The sequence below is a fragment of the Solea solea genome, chromosome 5 (genome assembly GCF_958295425.1).
Source record: "Solea solea chromosome 5, fSolSol10.1, whole genome shotgun sequence".
NCBI classification, from domain to species: domain Eukaryota; kingdom Metazoa; phylum Chordata; class Actinopteri; order Pleuronectiformes; family Soleidae; genus Solea; species Solea solea.
Window position 1 is genome coordinate 20140675 of NC_081138.1, and position 19875 is coordinate 20160549.

Below are 19875 nucleotides of genomic sequence, written 5' to 3' on the forward strand. Positions count from 1 at the left end.
TCACCGCTGGTGTTATTGAGAGAAAACACCTCTTTTGTTCTCTCTTTATATATTCTGCACTATCCCGTGGTGTCTATAGTCTTTTACAATACATGTTATTGCTCAGTTTGTTCTCTGTAGACAAAAACCTGGATTGACCGTCTTGTTTTATGTAGGAGATGTTTTTATAAGATCAAGTCCGACTGTTCATTTCTTCAAATTGATCGAAATCCAATCTGAAGAGCCAACTGGATTATTCCTCCTGTTTATTCGTCTTATTCTCGACTCTGAGACATTGTGTCATGTCCTTAAGTGTAGCGCTGTGTTCTGTAGATGGTGATAACGTAGAATCGGTCTTTTCTGTCACATCTTGCCATGACAATGTGTAACTGAACCGTTTGTTTATTGATTTTTTTTTTGTCTTTATTTTCTAAAAAAAAAAGAGAATGTTACAAAACTGTGAGATTTCATGTTTTGATATTACACTCTTATTTTAAGGTTCCGATGTTTTACTGAAATGGAGCATGTTGTGGGATTTTTTTGTTGTTTTTTGTGTGTGTGGTTGTTGTCCACGTTACTGTGAATTCAATGAAACACAACAGTCTGATTACCGATACTATATTTGTTGTTGTACATATTGTAGACCTGTGTATATTAGCTGTAAAATAGTAACTCCATCATTACTTGAATAAAGTTGCTTGTGATCTTGTTTTTTCCTGGTAAATGTAGAATATTACACTGGACACAGAGGATTTCGGCTGCTTTTTTCCATTACTATGTCAAAACATATATACAGAGGCTATAAGAATGTTCAATATAGAGTGTCTCATATCCTTTTTTACAGCACAAACCATAGGCAATCTGATAAAACGTGAGCAAAAAGTACTCAAAATGTTTAAAATTGGATTGAATTTGTGCAATTTGGAAAACACATTTTCTCAAGCCTGATTATGTGACGTATAAACACACAGCCCTAGGATGTCCATATAAAGGAGCTGTGTATTATTCCCATGGAAATTTACCAAGGGTTAAACAGGTCAAGCCAAATGTTAAGACACAGATTCAACGTCCTATTTCAACTTGAATGAAACATTTTCTCATATCCCAGGGCTTTATATGAAATCACAACAAAGGGGAAATGCAAACATTGAGATTTTTTTATTTATTTTGCAATGTAAAAATAATGGTGACTATCAAGAGACAAGTCAAAATGATTTTTTATAATTATTATCTATGCTGTGTAATGGTCTTGACCCACCTTGTACTTCAGGCATAATAGCAGTGAGTGGGAGCTCAACGTTACTGTTCCCATGTCAGTGCCAGCTGTGTGTTGGGGGATATGAAGGGCTTGTAAAAACATGGTAGGATACAGGAGTGAGCAAGTGCTGGGAGCAGGAGTGTGTGTTTACTCTGGCAGAGGTGTGAAGAATCTGTCCACTGGATTTATCACACACTGGCAGACTGGAGGTCAAACGAGCATGAGAGTCATGTTTTCTCTGGAATCAATATTAAAAAAAAAAAAAAAAAAATTGTCTTGATAATTATAGAGGGAGGTTTAGCCAACCAGCGCTTGCTCACATTAATGACAGCTAATGTTCTTAGAATTCAAGTAGAGGCAGAGAAATTAAATAGAATATCCAGTAATCAACACTTTGGTACTTGCTCAGCAGTTACATGTTTTTATATATATATATTTATTTATTTTTCTGTGTAATTGTGTGTGATGTCACTGCCTCACAATTGGATGACATTTACTGTCCACCTTTGGCTAACCCCTCCAGCACCAGCTATGTTTCACACCTAGGGTGCAAAATGTATTACCCTCACCTGCCATCTCACCCCGACACACACACACACACACACACACACACACACACACGTTTGCACTCCATTCATTGTGAGGACCCTCATAGACATACTGTATTCCCTAGCCCCTTACCCTAACCTTACCCATCACAACTCCCTAAACTTAACCTCAACTAAATTCTAACCACATAACCAGGTCTAAACCAGTTCTGTGAGGACCAGCCAAAATGTCCTCACTCTGTATGGTTTATATAATTTTTGGTTCTCACAAAGCAACAAATACAAGAACACACACACACACAAACACACATTAACAAATATTACCACAAAAATAGTCTATTTCACATAAAAATAGTATATGAGTTCCAAGGTTTCATTTATACCATATGGCCATGAAGTGACATTACACTTTTATCAGCAAATTTTTTTACTTTTAGTGGTAGGAATATAGATTATTTTGAATTGCTTATATGTGGAGGCAGAGTGTTCTTATTTGAAAGCGCCAGTTTGAAATGAAAACATGTTTGTATAGATGTAGACAAAGTGTTCACAACAAAGTAACGTTATGACTGATGAGACCGCATTTGAGAGGTTTTTACAAAAAGGAGGAGCCAAAATGCAGAAGTAAATTAGACTGACACCAAGGACTAGGGCTGAATCCAGATAAATCAAAATGAAAGAAAATATCCAAATGACAAAATGGACGGAGGCACAAGGGAAACAGGAGAGACAAGGCAAAAATTTGGCGGAAAAACACCCTAATACTAAAGGGAGGGGAGATAACGAGCCACAGGTGACAACGATTAGAAACAGGTGTGGGTAATCAGGGAAGGAGAGAGATTAAGTAGTGAGAAGGCAAGTGAAGAAAGAAAGTCAATATCAAAACCACTGAAATACAAATCACTGTCCATATGAAAAGTCCACAAAAACACCCACATCCATGACAACATCTAGTGTGGATCGAAAAGGAATATCTTTTGTGTGTGTGTGTATTTTAAAACTAAATGGTTTTATGGCTGATTATAATCACTTACTGTATACTTTTAGTGTAGGATTGATTTATGTTAGTCAACATTAAAATGCAAAAAATAATGTTAGAAATTATGTTTTATCATTTTGTTTTAATTATTATTATTTGATTGTCAGAACAAGCATTTACTCTGCCTGAAAAAATATTTTACAGGGAGACTCCTATATGATTTTAGTGAGGAAAGTTTGTTGAAAAAAAATAATAGTGGGCTGAGCTAAAAAAATTACGCAAAAAACTTGTATTAGATCATCTGCTGTCGGGTTTAACGTACATGAACGAAACTTGGTACACACGTTCATTAGGTGGGGACGGTCAAAAGAAATTTAAAATAATTCCACATCTTTAAGTTCAAAGCACTAACTTGTCAAAATAACACTCATCACAGAATCACTGAAAAAATACAAGTCAACCATAAAGTTAAGAACAAAAGTTTTACTTGATATAAAGAAGTCAATACAAACAAGTTTTCAATGTCTAACATTACAGGCTGAAAGTAGCAGTGTCTGTATTTTAGTGTGGTGATGCATCACATGTACAGTGTTTTGTCATGTGTGGTTGTGGGTCAGTGGGGACAGGGGGGGTTAAAGTCCATTTAAAAAAAAATGTTAAAAATCTCGGTGACCATGTCCTGTCGGGCAGAGTGACGTAGCAGCCATTGAGCCATGTGTACAGTTTGGCAAGGTCCAACATCTAACAAAAAAAATAAAATAAATAAGAGTCAGCACACTTTAGTATTAAGTAAATATGGATTAAAACATTGAGTACCATCTGAAAGAACGTACCTGAAGACATCACATGTAAAAGGTGGAAAAGGTCGGTTCATCTTGGGCGAACTCCTGGTCGTAGAAGGGTCGGTTCATCTTGGGCTAGGTCATCACCAGGTTGTGGTGTCCAACATGGAGTCCTCTGATCCAGGAATGTGCTGCAGCCTTCATCTCTTCAAAACAAGGAAGAATTTAATAAGTCACAAGAAAAAAAAAAAAAAAGAAGTAAACAAATGACAAATCTTCAGGTAGCTCACCTGGTCAGGTGTGACAGGTCCTCACATCCAGTCACTGATCTCACTGATGGATGCCCTCCCTAACCTATACCTGCCTTTCCTGTCCTACACTGACAGTTACAAGCAATCTTCGCCAGCCATTTGGGATGATGCTAACCCCAATGTCTTGGTTGGCTGCATGAAAAACTGTAAATCTCCCAGTTGCCCAGACAAACGTTGCTTCTGATTTTGTAGCCTCACCACAAAAGGTCCTTTGCTGAAACCCTCATTTTTCTAAGCATGAAATCAATTCCACTTTCCTGTCCTCAGATCTCATTTTCTCTCCCTGCAGCCTTTCAACAGCCATTGCTGTTGTAACATCTGCAAGAGGCAGCAGTTTCACAATTCAGAGCTTCTCGTGTGTTTGGTAAGACGTGGCACCAGAGTATTGACAAAGCAGACACCTGAAAATGCTTGACCTCAATTTAAACAAATGCTTCACCATCTACAAGTGATGTGATGTGATTTACACTACAAACCCTTCCATTCCAATCCTTTGTTACGGAGGAAGATACATGCATATCATGACAGGCCGAGTCACAAAATCAGATGGATCCTTGTCTGATTTTGGAAACTGCACAGCCATGGTATGCCACTCAGTCAGGATCCGTGGCCAGATTTCCTCACACACAGAGAAGAAGGGGAAGGACGAAATGCCTTACCATGTTACGAGTCGACTCAATTTACCTTGTTCTCTGTTGTGTGAAGAAGACCCAGCTCATAAAATCTTGACTGATTTAAAAATTGAGCAATTAAATAACTCAAACATCAATGCTGTTGGGTCATGCAGAGAGCTTGTGATCTTTTGCATGGTTTCCCAAACATTTAGAGGTCAGGTTACTGACCCCAAGAATGTCAAATTCAATGATTTTTTTGTCCTAAACTGATGAACCATTTGGGTAAATTAGATCAAGCATTTAAAAGGTGTTTACATTGTTAGTAGTCTAAAGACACTTCTTACCCAACACATGAAGACGCAGTGAATCAGGATACGGCTACCTTTAGCAGATGCATCAGCAGCAGTGGGTGGTGGAAGGCTGCAGGGAGAAAAAAATTGATATGGAGACAAGTTGGAGGAATCATTTAATGCATAGCTCAACAAGAGTTAAAGCGGAGAGAAACTTTAGGGCAAGTCTAAAAAAAAAAAATCAGAGGAGGAACTTCGCCAACACATCTAAGAGATAGCAGTTTCTCATGCAACCAACCAAGACACTGGGATTAAGCATCTTCCTAATGACTCTACAAGCTGCCTAAATTGTGAAATTTGAAAGAAAGTCACGGCTAATAACGGACTACAGACACTTCACTGAAATAGCTAGTGTATGGTGAGGTGTTAACCCTATGCTCTATCAATAATCCCACTTTGGGCATGCCATAAAGTCCTATCATTTCAACCAGCTGCCAGCTTCGCAAATAAGAGGCAAAAGACCACTTGTGTTTACACGTTTACATGATCACTGTTAACCACAAAGCTCCAGACACCAAGTCAATCCAAGAAACAAATCAAATGTGAAAAATAAATTAAAAATGCTGCAGCTGCTCACTCCTGCTACAAGAGGGTACTTGCACAACATGAAGCCAAATTCTGTTTGATTTCTGTCTGAATTCAGCCCACAGAATAAAGATTTTATTTCAAGTCATCGTATTAAAAGATAAAAAGTTTGAACATTTGGCGCAACTTTCACTTAAATAATCCGAGTTGTCTCTCTGCCAGGTTTGTGTCCTCCTAAAGAAAAGAAACACGCTCTAATCCTGCAACCTACAATCTCATTTATGAAAGAAACTATGCAGGATAGCCCTGCATCCCTAAGGCGAGTAACGCATAGTTTTGCAGGGGAAGATAAAAATCCCCTGCTGGGAGGCCTCCCAACATGACGCGCAAAAAGACTATGAACACAAAAGGTTCAACTCCTTTAGAGGGAAATAAACTTGGCAGAGTGAGACAAGTCAGCATTAATATTGAATTCGATTTCAGTTAGCGACTACAAAGGCTGATGGCAGTGCGTAAAGTTTAAGACTTAAATGGATATCAAAAGTGTGCCAACAAATGCCAGATTTAAAGTATATCATAACATTATCCATGGGCTGAATAACACCTACAATCTAATGTGACTACACTTGCATATAAATCAAATGTTTAGCTTGATAATCAAATCAGGAACCAGTTATCTTTTTTTACAATTACCAGTTGAGAATAAAGGAAGACCTGGTCTAGCTCATCATAATCAATTACTACACTTTTACAGCACTTTGAAAGAACTTTAGACAAGCTACAGTAAACGTGGATGCATTTACTACATGATTCATCAGCTTCCACGTTTGTCAACAGTCCAAGTTGCAACTATGATAACTGAGATTCAAGACCAAAATTACTTTTTTAAATTAAAGCCATTTCAAAATAAGGCATCAGAATTTCCTGCAGAAATCAGACGTCTCAAGACTAATCAACTTTAAAATCATTCATTTAAATTGAGATTAAAAAAGGGACTAAATCCGACACATAGGACAGACAGACGAATACCAGACACACGAGACAGACAGAAAGACACACAGGACAGGCAGACCAGAGAGACAGACAGACACGGACAGAGAGAGAGACACGGACAGAGACAGAGAGAGACAGAGAGAGAGAGAGAGAGAGAGACCATGACGGCAGTCTTGGCATGCGTCAGTGTGTAAATAAAGGCCTTTGCACTCAGTAACGCAAAACAAAAAAAAGTAGATTATTGTAATGCCATTGTAAATGTTTAGATGCAAATTAACTTTATGAATTGAGTGGACACAATTTACCCACAAAGATCATGTGGCAAAGGCCTTTAATACTTACCTGAAAGGTAAAAATTTTACCTGGTTTTGAAAGCATTTGAATTTGCTTGTCGTCTAATTAGTGTGTATCTTGCCAGTCTTGCAGCATAAATTTTGTTCACCTTTCTGGTGCAGTAAAGTCGATTGGAGTGTTAGTCTTGGTCCAAAAGGTCAGATTAACGTCAGTCATCACACACACACTCAACCAGGAAAACTTAGTAGGAAAAACAGATTAGAAATTATAGACTGGCATAAACACCAAGACCAAGTACAGTCATGACACAGTGGCCATGAAGAATCAAGATTCAGGTCAGAGCAGGTAGTAATGGCACGGCGGCCAAGCAAGAAAGAAAAACTGCACATATCATTTTAAATTTTAAACTAAAACGCAATCTAATTAGGATGGACATGCAGGGATGTCGGTGCTCCTCTTGACTGATGCTAGAAGAAAAGTACAGGTTAGTTCACTTACTGTGCATGGACGCGGAAGGCACCCATGTTTGCCTATGTAAAATGACTATACGCGCAAGGCCAGACGTACAATGACACAAGTAGGCCACGAAGGCGCGGGCACAGTTAGCGATCATGGCCTACTTGCATTAAGGGACGTTTGGCAATACAAAGGCAATGGCACGGCTGCCATCCAAAGCCAGGTACTGTGTTTGTAGATCACCAGGATCTATTTTAACGTTCTAGGGCTAACGGTAAATTAATGGCCACGATGGAAAAGAGAAAAAACGCTCCATGTACAACCCTCAGCTATTTGACAGACGGAAAGCAGGAGAATAGAAAGAACGTGGCCATGTTGGACAATGCAGAGAGATGTAGGCACAGTGGCCAAGAAAGAGTGGGGACACAGCGGCCACCCAGAATTAAATCATGACACCTACTATTTGACAATCTTCATGAAGATCAATCTGGGGGGGAAACAAACAAAGAAAATGTTTGAGTCCAGTCTCCAGCCTTGACAATGTTCAAGTTCATAGCGTTACAGGTGTAAAACAACTAGGTAAGGTTTTCTAGAATGTGTTTGTATGAGGTACAGACATTGTTCACCCAGCCTGAGATATAAAGACTCACTTTCAGTGAAAACATTGCTGCCAATGTAACAGAGTTAAGTAGTGTGATTCCACTTGCCATAAAAAGAGAAAACTCATCTCAAGACGTGGAAACTTGTTTTTCCTATGGTAATTAAATGCAGCACCCCTGTGGATTAGGGTTGTGCACCCCGAGGGGTAACAGCAGTCGGACCTCGCTGTCTCCCTTGTAGGTGCATGAACTATGAGCTCCGCAATTGTTTCATATTAATTACGTTAATTTTAATACTAAGGGGTGGTTTAAGTTGTACATTTTTTTGAGCATATAGCTCCCGAACGGCAAGAACGTCCTTTTTCATAAAAAGTTGACGGTGTTTTCTTTTATTTGTGTTTACAAAATGACTAGTGCTACACGTTGTTAGCTAACCTGCACTTTCTTTTCATTTTACAGGCATGTATGTATGTATGTATGTGTGTGTGTGTGTGTGTGTGTGTGTGTGAGAGAGGAACCGGGGACTGACTGTATTATTTATCCCTGTCAGGTAGCTCTGTGCGCATATTGTCATATTGTTATTAAAATAAACGGCAAGACTGCCAACCTGAAGGTCTACTTCGTCTGTTAAACTAGACAATGCAATGATAGAGTACAATGCCGCTACACCAGCACAAATTCTATTCTAACAGTGAAACAAAGAAATTAACATGATCACAAGTGATGTAGAATAAAGTTGATTAAGATTTAAGGAATATATTCACACAAAACCATACTCGTCACCTTTTGTCCCTTATTTCATAGTGACAACGTTGGCAACCCTAAATGAGGCACAGTTTGAATATTGAAGAAAGGCTAATTTTTAGCAAATAATTAAGCTAACATTAAGCCAAAATTGAGCTGACACTGAGCCAGGGCTAAATTTGAGCATATAAGCAAATAGAGTCACCATTAAGATAACTTGACAAAAGTTACTCACCATTCTGGACGGGCCACCAATCTGGACCAGGTCGAACACGCCATCCTGGAGCGCCTTTGCTGCGTTTTCATACAGGAGCTGATGCACGCGGCCACCTTTTCGGCGTCTGACGTCACGCCGCGGTAGTTTTCTTTTTTCTCTCCCTCTCTCTTCTTTTTTTAAGGTTCGCTCCTTTTTTGAGGTTTTATGGCGGTTGGTGCCACAAGTTCCCTCCTCCCGGAACAGTTCCAGTAGCTGAGCAGCAACACGTTTTTCGCGTCTTTTTTTTTTCGTTCCACGGCTCGTGCAGCTTCTCTTCAAAGTAACATCAGCTGATGAAAACCACCTGCGTGAAGACGAGCAGGTGTGTTGTGTCACCAATCAATCAGTCTCCTCTTTATGAAGACACACCCTTTAACTCTGATTGGGTCACAGAAGAGAGTGCGTCTGAAACGTGATGACGTTTACGCTGGTAAAGAAGAAGGAAGAAGATAGAGAACCCGAGAGTTTAAAATCGTTATTTGTATACATTTAATCAATTAAGTTTGGTTTACTAACCAGTAATATCTGCATGCTGTAATGATAGCGATTGTAACAGCAAGCAAGACACAGTGGTTTATTTATTTATACATATACATATGTATATATATGAATACATATATATATATATATATATATATATGTGTGTGTGTGTGTATAGTTCTATATTGTTTTTGCTTTCCTTGCTAAAACTTTATGTGGTCAACTGTTTTACTTCTTTCCCCCTCTTTCCTAATTCATTGTATCACTATTTACTGTATTTACTATGGCACCAACCCAAATTCGACACGGGAATCATTTAAACTGTGTCTAATGTGATTTTATTCCAAGCAGAGAGAAAGATTACCAGAGGTCGTGGTGGGGTTGATATAGACATGGGAGGCCCAGACAGGTGGCAGGCAGCCCAGCCTTGGAGCTTGCTGTGGGTGGGCATCAGTCCAGAGGTGCCAACCTCACAGCCAGGCTCCCACAGCCTCACCTTGGTCAGGGTGAGTGGCGAGGTCGCACAGTGGGTTCAGCCCCAGTTCAGCCTGCCCTCTGCCTGACACAACACATTAGTTGGTTTAAAGTGTAATGTGTTTTATCGTCCATTAGATTCAATAATATTTTTTAACACTTTAACACCTCTCACTATTTTTATATAATCTAACATCCGAGCCAGCGGGACTTCAGTGTTGTCATAGAGCGAGCTCTATAGGTAGTTGAACTATAATTTATTTTGGCCTATTTACTTTATTTTCACATTGCTGCAAGTCACCTCTCCATTAGGGAGGAAAATATCTTGACACTAAGCCCAGCTTTGTTGAAATTGAGCTGATAAACACACACATTTATGGCCTGTAAAGTCAAGGTTTATGATTTATGACAGGTTTGACTTTAAAAATTATCAATAAACAGCAGCGACTCAAGAAATCAGACTAGAACATGACACTAGATGAGCATGGATTTTCACTCACGCTGCAGTAATTTTTTAAAGGGTACTTTTCAAAAATGAACGACAAAAATGATTTAGTCATCAGAGGTGATTTTCATGACATACTGAAAAATCTTTCTCATGAAATCTGAAGTTGCAGCCAAATTTTCAGAGACAAAATTGCAAAACTACATGTGAGGAGAACAGAGCAGAGACAGGAGAGTGGAGGTCAGCAGTGCCCATGTTTACCAGCATTTCAGGTTCTCACAGCTGAGGTGTGAAGTGACACCTCGAGACTCATCAGTTCTCATCAGCGTGAAACCATCACACCTCTGCTTTGACTGGATAATACGAGTCATTATGCTTCATTAAGCCTCAGTGTATTTACTTTCTACATTTTAGCCATGTTGGACAGACACTGTAGAGGTGTTCTATCCACAGCATTAGAGAACAGGAGCAGCAGTAGCAGTAGCAGCAGCAGTGCATACGCTTCACTTCCTCGGGTTGCGATAAAGAAAATGAGGGGGGTCAGAGATGACAGCTCACGCATGAGTTGCTGTGGCTATAAAACGATCATGTTGGTGAGCAATGGTGGGAAATAAAATGGAGAAGATGAAGAGACGGGCGGAAGATGCGGCTGTCAGGTTCAAGGTTGGAGTGAAGTGAGGACACGACAGTAAATGGTCTGTACTTACTCTATAGTGCTTTTCTCATATGGATGACAACTCAAAAGCACTTTAAAGTTTTTTGCCATTCACCCATTCACACACACACACACATTCTTACAGCACATCTTCAGTATATGCAGCACCTTTTTTATCACCAAACCCCTTTACATACATCCAGCACAATTTCAAGTTAAGTGGCACGTAGACTTAAGAAGTTAAGGATTGAAGGCCCTGAATTTCTGACTGGAAGACGGAACACTCCACCCCAATCATGTCTGCTCTATTACAGTAAATGCCAGGCATCTCCCAATTTTAAAGCAAGTGATATAAGTATTTGTTCTTTTTAATTCAGTTAACACACATCAATCCAAGTCACTGGATCAGATATCGGACTGATAAAAATGTCAAAATCCATACAATCCAAAAATCCAATATATATCTCACGCTTCACTTCACTTCAGCAAAAGCATTTTTACATTGGGCTGTTTTTGGGAGAACAATATTTGTGACACAGTTGGAGAATGATGTCTTTGAAATGGCTCAGCACAAATGTGTTGTTGCTGCTTTATAGTTCATAAATGGTGTAGGTGGTCTGGGTAAATGATTTGAATCAAATACCCATGTGTCTGCCTATATTTACTATCTATTCTATAGCTTAATGATAGAGGAAGGGCTGCGACTATACAAGTAGAATGTACAATATGTAATCATAATTCAAAATGACATCTTAACCTGGCCGTCATTCACGCATTTATACAGCACTGCACATACAGTGTAGAGATGCTACGACACTGTAAAAGTGTTTGTGGGAGTTTATTTAGATTAGCCAAACATTATTAATACTGTCTCTTTTATGTTAAGGCAGACTTTATTTCTTGTAGCAGTGTATTGTGTTTTATAACCTCATCATATGTAAAAACCTTCACCTGGATAAGTAGCTGATAAATATTACAAAGTAATTCCGCATGTATGTGTATGCACCTAAACCAGATTTATGTTTATTGCCAACATCCCAGTGAAGTTCTGGATCACTATATCACTGACGTATATGGTTATCTTGACATGAATAATGTCATGGTTTGATTTCATAGTGATGAAAAAATAAATATGACTGTATTGGTGGACAAAGGGTCGAAATGATGGTTAACCATTCTTTTCATTTGCTCCTGTCCTTTACATTTTTATGTTATAGTATTTAGTTTGCTGAACAAAAAAGTGATTGCGGGATTACTCAATCCCCTCAACATGTGCAAAAAGCATCTGAGCTGCTGCAGTGTGTGTGTGTGTGTGTGTGTTGGGGGGGGCAGAGAAGCTAAATTGTTTATTGTTTTGAACAGGAGTCGAAATTCACACTTCCAGTTGTGTATAGCTGAACTTTCCCAGACATGGAGGAGAAGGAGAGAGAGGCAGAGGGAGCCTGAGGGTGGGTGTGTGTGTGTGTTGATAGGGGCAGTGGCCTCTGCCTTGGACACTGATGGTTTGTGAGAATCTGTGGAGGTGTCACTTAACACCTCTGTGGCCAGGCCTGGACTTATAAACCAGTTCGGAGGAGCTGAGCAGCACACACTGAACTTCCAATTGCTCCAGTCAGACCACTGAGTTCCTTCACACAACATGGATACCTCCTCAGTGCCTCTGCTCAACTACATGCAGTATCAGTGGTGCTCGGACTCGGACCTCTCCAGCATCTCCTCTTCAGAGACCCTCTCCCCCGTCCACTCTATGGACTCCAGCCTGTCTCCTTCCTACCTGCAGCCTCCTCAGTCCACTCCAAAGACAGCTAAAAGTGGATATTCTCAGAGCAACACCTCCTCACCCTACTCCCTGTCTGGACGTGGCAGGAGGTCAGGCCGAGCCACCCGTATCCGCAGCAAACAAAGGGAGAGCGCCAGCGAGAAGGAGAAGCTGAGGATGAGGGATCTGACCAAGGCCTTGCATCACCTCAGGTCCTACCTACCGCCCTCTGTAGCCCCCACCGGACAGACTCTGACAAAGATTGAGACGCTCCGCCTCACCATACGCTACATCTCCTACTTGTCGGCTCAGCTGGGCCTCGGTGAGGAGGCGTTGTTTCAGCAAAGGGAACAGGGAGACCCCTCGACCAGTGGCACCTCCTCACCTGACATCCTCAGCTACTTCCAGCACGGCTCCATGGAAGGTCAGGAAGTTCAGCTCCAGAGCCAGAACCTGAGCCAAAGTCTGTATCCGATCCAGTGTCACAGTCCAGACACCATGCTGCATTCTGGGAGCTGTAGTTTTGGAGCTGATCAGTATAATAAGCAGTTCAGTGGAGCTCCTCAGGGAGACATCAGCATGGCTTCCATCAACACAACACAGTCCTCCTGTCAGGTATGTCAACATTAACCTATTATTCATTTATAATTATTCATGTATAAAAATGACACATGGTGCATCTTTGTACAAACTGCTCACACCTTTCCTGATTTATTTCTTTTTACAGATGTATGGCAATGACTTCTGCATGCCGTTGGCTCCAAGAGAGTATTGGGGTTAAAAAACAACAACTTCAACACTGAATGATCATCGTCCAACAACAGACACAAACTACTTCCCTGTTTTTACTGCCTCACTGTGAATCGAGTAATTTATTTGCGATATAAATTCTACGTTTTATTTATTTTTGTCCCGTGATTGTTCCTTGTAAATATTGATATGTCTAACAACTATTTTTATATTTCTTTTATACTGCTATTTATAATAAAATATTCAAAAATGCCCTCGTGTTTTTGTTATCATTGTGTCCTGTTATGGCAGCTCAATCTTCTCTCCATCATGCAGGCAGATGTTCATTATGGTCTGCTTGTTGTTATTCACAGTGGAACCACACAATCACAGGAACGGCTGTGTTTATTCATAATATGCACAATAAAGCACAAAGATGCACATTTGAAGCAAGCCGCAGGTCTTCCTGTCTGAGTTTTGTTAAACTGTGTTGCAGTTGCCATGGCAACTCGATATGAGATGGAGTGAAAACTGTTTGTGCTGCCTTGTTACGCACTAACTAGCCACATCAGAGATGGTTTTGACAGGCAGGGTAACATTATATGGAGATGCATTTGCTAGGCTTAGTATATCAATATAATGTTAATGCACCATGCAAACACACACACACACTTTTAATGAAAAAGTTTGTTGTTTTCTGTCCGTTTTTAAACCACAGTTTCTTCAATTTTCACTCAAGAGCAACACTTAATCTGTAATGATCTGACATTTTATTGAAATAATTACTGACATTGACTGATGTGAAAGGACTGATCATTTGCATATATTAATTCCTTGACCTCATCTTGTACTTCCAGCTCAACACTTAAATGCATAACTGCATCTCACAGAAATTGCCAGATATAACCCTTTATACTTAACTTAATTATATTATTATAGTATAGTCATTATTTAGTGTAATACCTTCACATGAACATGATTATGAAATCAAAATGAATCATCACCATTAGTGTTCATTTTGTCACCCATTTATATTATATAAAGTCTTAGTCTTGTAGTCTAGTCAAGTTTTAAAAGACTAAATGTCTCGTCCATTTAGTCTAGTTTAATTTAAAAGAGAACTCGAGGTATCTTAGTAAAGTTTCAGACAAAATATTTGAGATTATATTTGATTATCATTTTAGTCAAATACAGTAGTGTTTCACACATGTCAAATATTGATTATATGTCATAATTACCTGAATAAAATACACTTGTTGAATGCTTCAATGCAGCTTTGATTAAAGTGTCTGCTTTGTTGATTTAAGAGACACATTTGTGTGTGATGAACTTGTTCTGACTTTAGTATTTTTATTTTGAACCAGCACAATTCAAAAGCTGGGGCTCGGGCAGAATATCTCTCTTCTCTTCTTGCTCCGTGTAATTTTGTGTTGCAGCAACAGCACGCGCTGAAGATAAAGCTGCTGCTCATTTGGAATATTTTGAAGGCGCAACAGCTGGATATCTGTCTGAAAATAAAGACAGATTTGTTTTTATTTCATGCAAAACAAATTGAGTCTCGTCTTTTTCCGTCAACAATAATTCATGTTATTAAAGTCTTAGTCAGTGCGCCTCATCTGACAAAATGAACACTGATGAAAAGTTGAAATGTAGCCTCCCTTATGTCCCACACACACTTTCGCATCATCGTTATTAATATTACCAAGCTATTCATTAGTGATTACAATAGACATAAGATGGTAATGCCATCGTAGTACGACCCGTATTGCTACTGTACTGTACATGTTATTATTTTTATATTATAGTATACATTAGAACTAATAATAATAATAAGAAGAAGAATATTTGCTAATTTTGCTTTGATATAATTGTAATCTAAATTTTAATTGGAGTTTGGTCACAGGCAAAAAGAGAGACACAACTTATTCCTGTGTGAATATTACTGTCATTATACTGCAAGAGGAACAACACATGGTGGCTCAAGTAACATCATTTCAACAATTTCCTGTCAAGGTGGGCAGCATTTGAGTCAAGCAGACCAGAGATCAGCCTCTCCCACAGGATATCTAGTTTATTTAGTGTATCTTTGTTAATGTGGCTCAGCAAACACAGCGAGTTCCATGGCACCGCTAAGTCTAGACAAAAGATGAATGATCCCTCTCTGCTCTTTTCCCCCTTGCTCTCACCTAAGGCCCTAATTACCCCCTAAAGCCAACTGCGAGAGGGCTTTAATATTCATAGGGAAGTGTGGATCTGCATATCAGGCTGGAGAATTAGGCCTGCGTGTTTAGTTTGCCACATACATGCAGTTCATTTGATATGCAAGCAGCAAGCCTTAGACAAAGCCTAATATACTCACTTAGGTCTTTCATCACAGCAAAGCTAATAAACTCCCTGGGCTAAGAGGGTTCAGGATGAAAGGGTTCACACTGCGGTGCTGATTATTCACTCATTACATGTGAGTAAACACTGTCAGAGCTAATGTGGATTAAGAGAAGGAAAATCCTCTCCATCATCAGCCTGGGAGGGAAAAAATATAGTTGACAGCTGGGGAAATCAATGATGCAAAAATAATTAAAAGATAACAGTTTATAATTTGATACAGAGGAAGAATTACAAAAACACTTGCCTCCAATAAGGCAAAAAATATCATAAATGTAATAAATATTTAGCCGGAACAATTAATTCTAATAAAAAAACAAAACAAAAGATCAAATCCGTACAAGCTGTGAAATCTAACCACTTTTTAAAAGGTTAGAAAGGAAGGAGTCACCCTATTTTTAAACGAGATAATAAACACTTAACTTTTACTTACGTCATCTGTAAGTTAGAGAGCAACAGTTGAGCGGGGGGAAAAATCAATGTAATACAAAAACAATGACAGAAATATAAATGTCGAGTTGCCATTTTAAGTGACTTTAAAGAAAGTAAGATGGGGGTTCGAAGATCACTGTGGGAACAAGTCGGGTCAGCTGTCATGTGCGGTGTCACCTCACACACTTTCCTGCTCTAGAAAAACAAGGACAATGAAAACTAAAACTAAACCTATTTCACTAAGAGTTCAGCAACTTGTGTCTTTGGGAGACTTTTATTCTTACTTTGGATAGTTTGTCCTACAAGAGTCTCTTTTCTTCTTCTTCTTCTTCCACTTCTTCTTCTTTGCATAATTGCATAAGTCAGTCGGCGGAGAGCTGGCTGTGCGAGACCGATTCACACGTCTCCAATTATGAGCTTCAGCAGGAGTCAAATGTGACACGGTGGTTTGTGGGAATGCTGCCCGCGACTCACATCCACAGTCCACACCTGACGCTCAAATCCACTGACGTCTCATTCTCATAGAGAATCCAACGATGAGGAGACAACATTAAAAAACACATGTATCTGTATAAAAAAAAAACAATATAATAGCATGAAGAATATTTGCATCTATGTGCAGTTTAATTTGTTATTTTTGACATCAGTTGATGGATGACAATAAAATGATTTTACCACAAACCCCACCTGGAGGTCTGAATGACATAAATACATAATGGATATATAATGTGCTTGGCAGTTTTTATGGATACCACTCATTCTTGCCGTCATGGAGGATGCAGGTTCCCAGTCCATGTGAAGTTGACCTCTGTCCAAAGAGGACGAGGTGCAAACTCCTCACACTTCACACCTCACACCTCCTCACAGCTGCCCTGGCACACTTCTCCAGCCTGACCTCGCAGGGATTCAGAAAGAGTAAATGCTCTTAAATGTTGTCAAATTATGTTCAGAGTCACACTTAACAACCTCAATATATGACACAGTTTTTGACATAGCCTTGGTCAGTGTGTTTGACTGAAGACTGGAATTATGATTTTTCTGTGGTCAATTAATTGAATATTGAGAGCTGATTGAGCGTTACAAATTGATAGTGTGCTGACATTAGTGGACATGTCCTGTAACAGATCTATTGGCAGTTGGTGACTCATTGAATTTCCATGAAAATCCCTCAGGTTGAGGGCCAGACCTCAGATGAAACCACTGTCACGGCAGGGTCGTGTTCCCAGGTCGCAGGAGTGTGCAGCCTGAGTTTTTCTACTTTATGATAATCGTGCAAGCTGTCAGGTCACACCTTGTCCTGGAGCTGGCCCGTTTCCCATGGGACCCCCTGGCCTAGGTGTCAGCCCTGCTCCCAGAGCTTCTCAGGACCTGAGGAGGCTGCTGGAGGTGCAACATCACACCTCCCAGGACATATATGGAGCAGCCTCCCTAATCCTCCTCACTAGTCTCTGACTGCTTCACCAGCAACACACTCAAGGAAGATCCTACAACCACAGCAGCAACTACCAAAACTACAACATCAGCCATGGAGATGTCCTTCTGTGCTCCTCTCCAGCTCCAGGACAATTGTTTCCTGTTTGACTGTGAGTCCTTGTTGGAGAAATCTTACAATCCTGTGGCCTATGATCCAGCCTCAGACCCTGGTTACTTCAGCGCAGGCAGTAGTCTGTCTCCCACCTCGTCTGTGGACTCTTTTTGCTTCTCCCCTACTGCCATCCAGGCGGCCGGAAATGAACAAGATGCCCTTGAGCGCTTCATCTTCAGCGGCTCAGAAGCACCTTGCGATTCTTACAAGACACAGACTCTGCCCTACTCAAGGCCCTCCACATCCACAGCCACCTCCGCCACAAAGAGGTCGAGGTCCAGGTATCCGGGGAAGAAACGCGAGACAGCCAGCGAGAGGGAGAAGCTGAGGATGAGGGATCTGACCAAGGCTCTTCATCATCTCAGGACATACCTCCCAAACTCAGTGGCTCCTGCAGGACAGACCCTGACCAAGATCGAGACCCTGAGCCTCACCATCCGCTACATCTCCCACCTGACAGCTCAGCTGGGCCTCAGTGAGGAGGTGCTGGAGACGAGGAGCTCGCCGGGCTTTATGGAGCAGCCTCAGACCCTCAGCCAGTTTCTGGGTCAGCCAACAGCCTGCAACAGTCCTCAGGAGTTTAGCTGTAACAGAATGAGCACGACCCAGCAGTCCCCTCTGCAGCACACATATCAGGTATGTTCAGTCATGGCTTGTGATATTTTAATGTCAAATTGAAGATAAACAGTTCCTTGACATCACTAAATCTGAATGACCTCTTAACCAAAAATCTGTTCTGTGTCACCAGGTTTCCAGTGAAGGTGGCTTCACCAGCGAGCAGCACTGGATGCCACAGCAACAACTTCAAAATGTCACTTTCCCCGGACATTGCTGACTCTGCGGAGACATATGACTGTCCGTCCACACCAGTATATTCATTGCAACAATGATCTTGAACACAGTTTATGGACAATGCTTCTACATTTTGTTATTTTGAACAAAATATATGTCTGTCGTTTTGTTTTTTCTATATAAATATGTGTATTTATTGATTTTTTAACGTATGTGATCTGAATAAATTAATATCCATAATAATCACTGGGTTTGTGGTTGCATTTTAGTTTATCCACCCACAGTATACACATGAGTGTATATAGAGTGTGAGCAGACGCATGCGTAACTCCACTTCCTTACACAAACATAGCAGCTGTCAGCAGGGGCTGTCAGCGTTAAACAGGGATCACATCCCCTGTAAAGTCTTTAAGGAAAGACCCCCACTGTGGGAGGTGACAGCTGAACTGGGAGCTGTTAATTGGCACCTTTTTATATCCGGTTTAAACTGGTCAGATGTTTGAGATCCCTCCAAAAAAAAAAAAAAAGCAACTCATGATTAATACCTGGCCCTGTACTGATTTTGGACACTTGATTCATAATGTCCTCATCCCACCTCTGTTGGGTTAGGATCCAAATACCTGACTTTGAATATGGTTATAAACTGTGATGGAAGAAGGCTGTCTCACACTGAATTGATGTTTCACACTGCTAGATGTCTTTCATCTCGGTGGATCTTGTCTCCTTCGTGTTGTCCTCAGGCATTTTGCTCTGTATATATGTGGGGGGGGGGGGGGGGAACAAAAAATTACTTTAATAGACAGACATCCAGAGCAGCTGCAACAACAGAATATCACGTCGGTTGTGTTGCAATACTGTGTTAATACTCTAATGACACATGGATGTGGAAACAAAAGTCTCTGGGTGTTTGAGAGTGAGAGTGTCTGTTTTGGGGACTCAAAAACGTAGGAGTAAGGCAAACAACACATAGAAATGTAACTGCAAAGACTTTGAATCACTAGATAGTTCAGACTTTCTACTTGCAACTTCATTTATTGCCAAGAAACCCACAGAAATGTGATCCAACAGGAAGTGTTTCTGGGGGATCTTTGTGGTCATGGTGACCGCAAGAAAGAGGGTGGTCCTTGTGTAGGTGATCAGGCCCCAATTCTCTTTGGTCCAGCATTTAATTCAGGAAGAATTTTTTTTGATAGCTTGTTAGGAACGGTGAATACACTAGACAGGAGGCCCGATGAATGATTTCAAGAGTCTTTATTTTCCTCTTGAAAAAAGCAGGCAAAATCAAAATCGCTTCTTCCCAGAAGGAAAAACTAAACTAGACTTGACTTGACTTGGCCCTTGAGCTTACAACAAAAAGGCAAAACACAGGCTTGGACTCTGACATGTTCCCTCGAAAGCATAAACAACACACTGGCAAAAAAAAGAAGGGAACTGGGGACACTATATAGGGGAGA

The 19875-nt window shown here is 40.3% G+C and overlaps 2 protein-coding genes and 1 long non-coding RNA gene across 3 annotated transcripts; 2 read left to right on the forward strand and 1 right to left on the reverse strand.

Annotated features, from left to right (window-relative positions):
* Positions 1-3113: 3113 nt before the first annotated feature.
* LOC131459186 (uncharacterized) lies at positions 3114-6841 on the reverse strand. Its single transcript, XR_009240218.1, has 3 exons — positions 3837-6841; positions 3598-3752; positions 3114-3505 (listed from the first exon to the last, which is right to left on the reverse strand). It is a non-coding gene; the product is annotated as an uncharacterized LOC131459186 (long non-coding RNA).
* A 5365-nt stretch (positions 6842-12206) lies between these two features.
* On the forward strand, positions 12207-13504 carry LOC131459796 (mesogenin-1-like). The gene is made up of 2 exons (XM_058629901.1): positions 12207-13116; positions 13229-13504. The coding sequence occupies exons 1-2, from the start codon at positions 12382-12384 to the stop codon at positions 13280-13282; spliced, it is 789 nt and encodes a 262-aa protein (XP_058485884.1). The 5' UTR covers positions 12207-12381; the 3' UTR covers positions 13283-13504.
* Positions 13505-17473: 3969 nt separating this feature from the next.
* On the forward strand, positions 17474-18664 carry LOC131459814 (mesoderm posterior protein 1-like). Its single transcript, XM_058629923.1, has 2 exons — positions 17474-18265; positions 18378-18664. Exons 1-2 carry the CDS (start codon positions 17570-17572, stop codon positions 18462-18464), a joined length of 783 nt encoding a protein of 260 aa, XP_058485906.1. The 5' UTR covers positions 17474-17569; the 3' UTR covers positions 18465-18664.
* The last annotated feature ends 1211 nt before the right edge of the window (positions 18665-19875 follow it).

What these genes read in the sequence shown, in the direction of transcription:
- LOC131459814 (XM_058629923.1), top strand. Translation starts at nt 17,570, where the DNA reads ATGGAGATGTCCTTCTGTGCTCCTCTCCAGCTCCAGGACAATTGTTTC. An exon ending in CTCTGCAGCACACATATCAG is followed by an intron (nt 18,266 to 18,377) that starts GTATGTTCAGTC and finishes CTGTGTCACCAG; the next exon opens with GTTTCCAGTGAAGGTGGCTT.
- LOC131459796 (XM_058629901.1), top strand. Translation starts at nt 12,382, where the DNA reads ATGGATACCTCCTCAGTGCCTCTGCTCAACTACATGCAGTATCAGTGG. An exon ending in CAACACAGTCCTCCTGTCAG is followed by an intron (nt 13,117 to 13,228) that starts GTATGTCAACAT and finishes TTCTTTTTACAG; the next exon opens with ATGTATGGCAATGACTTCTG.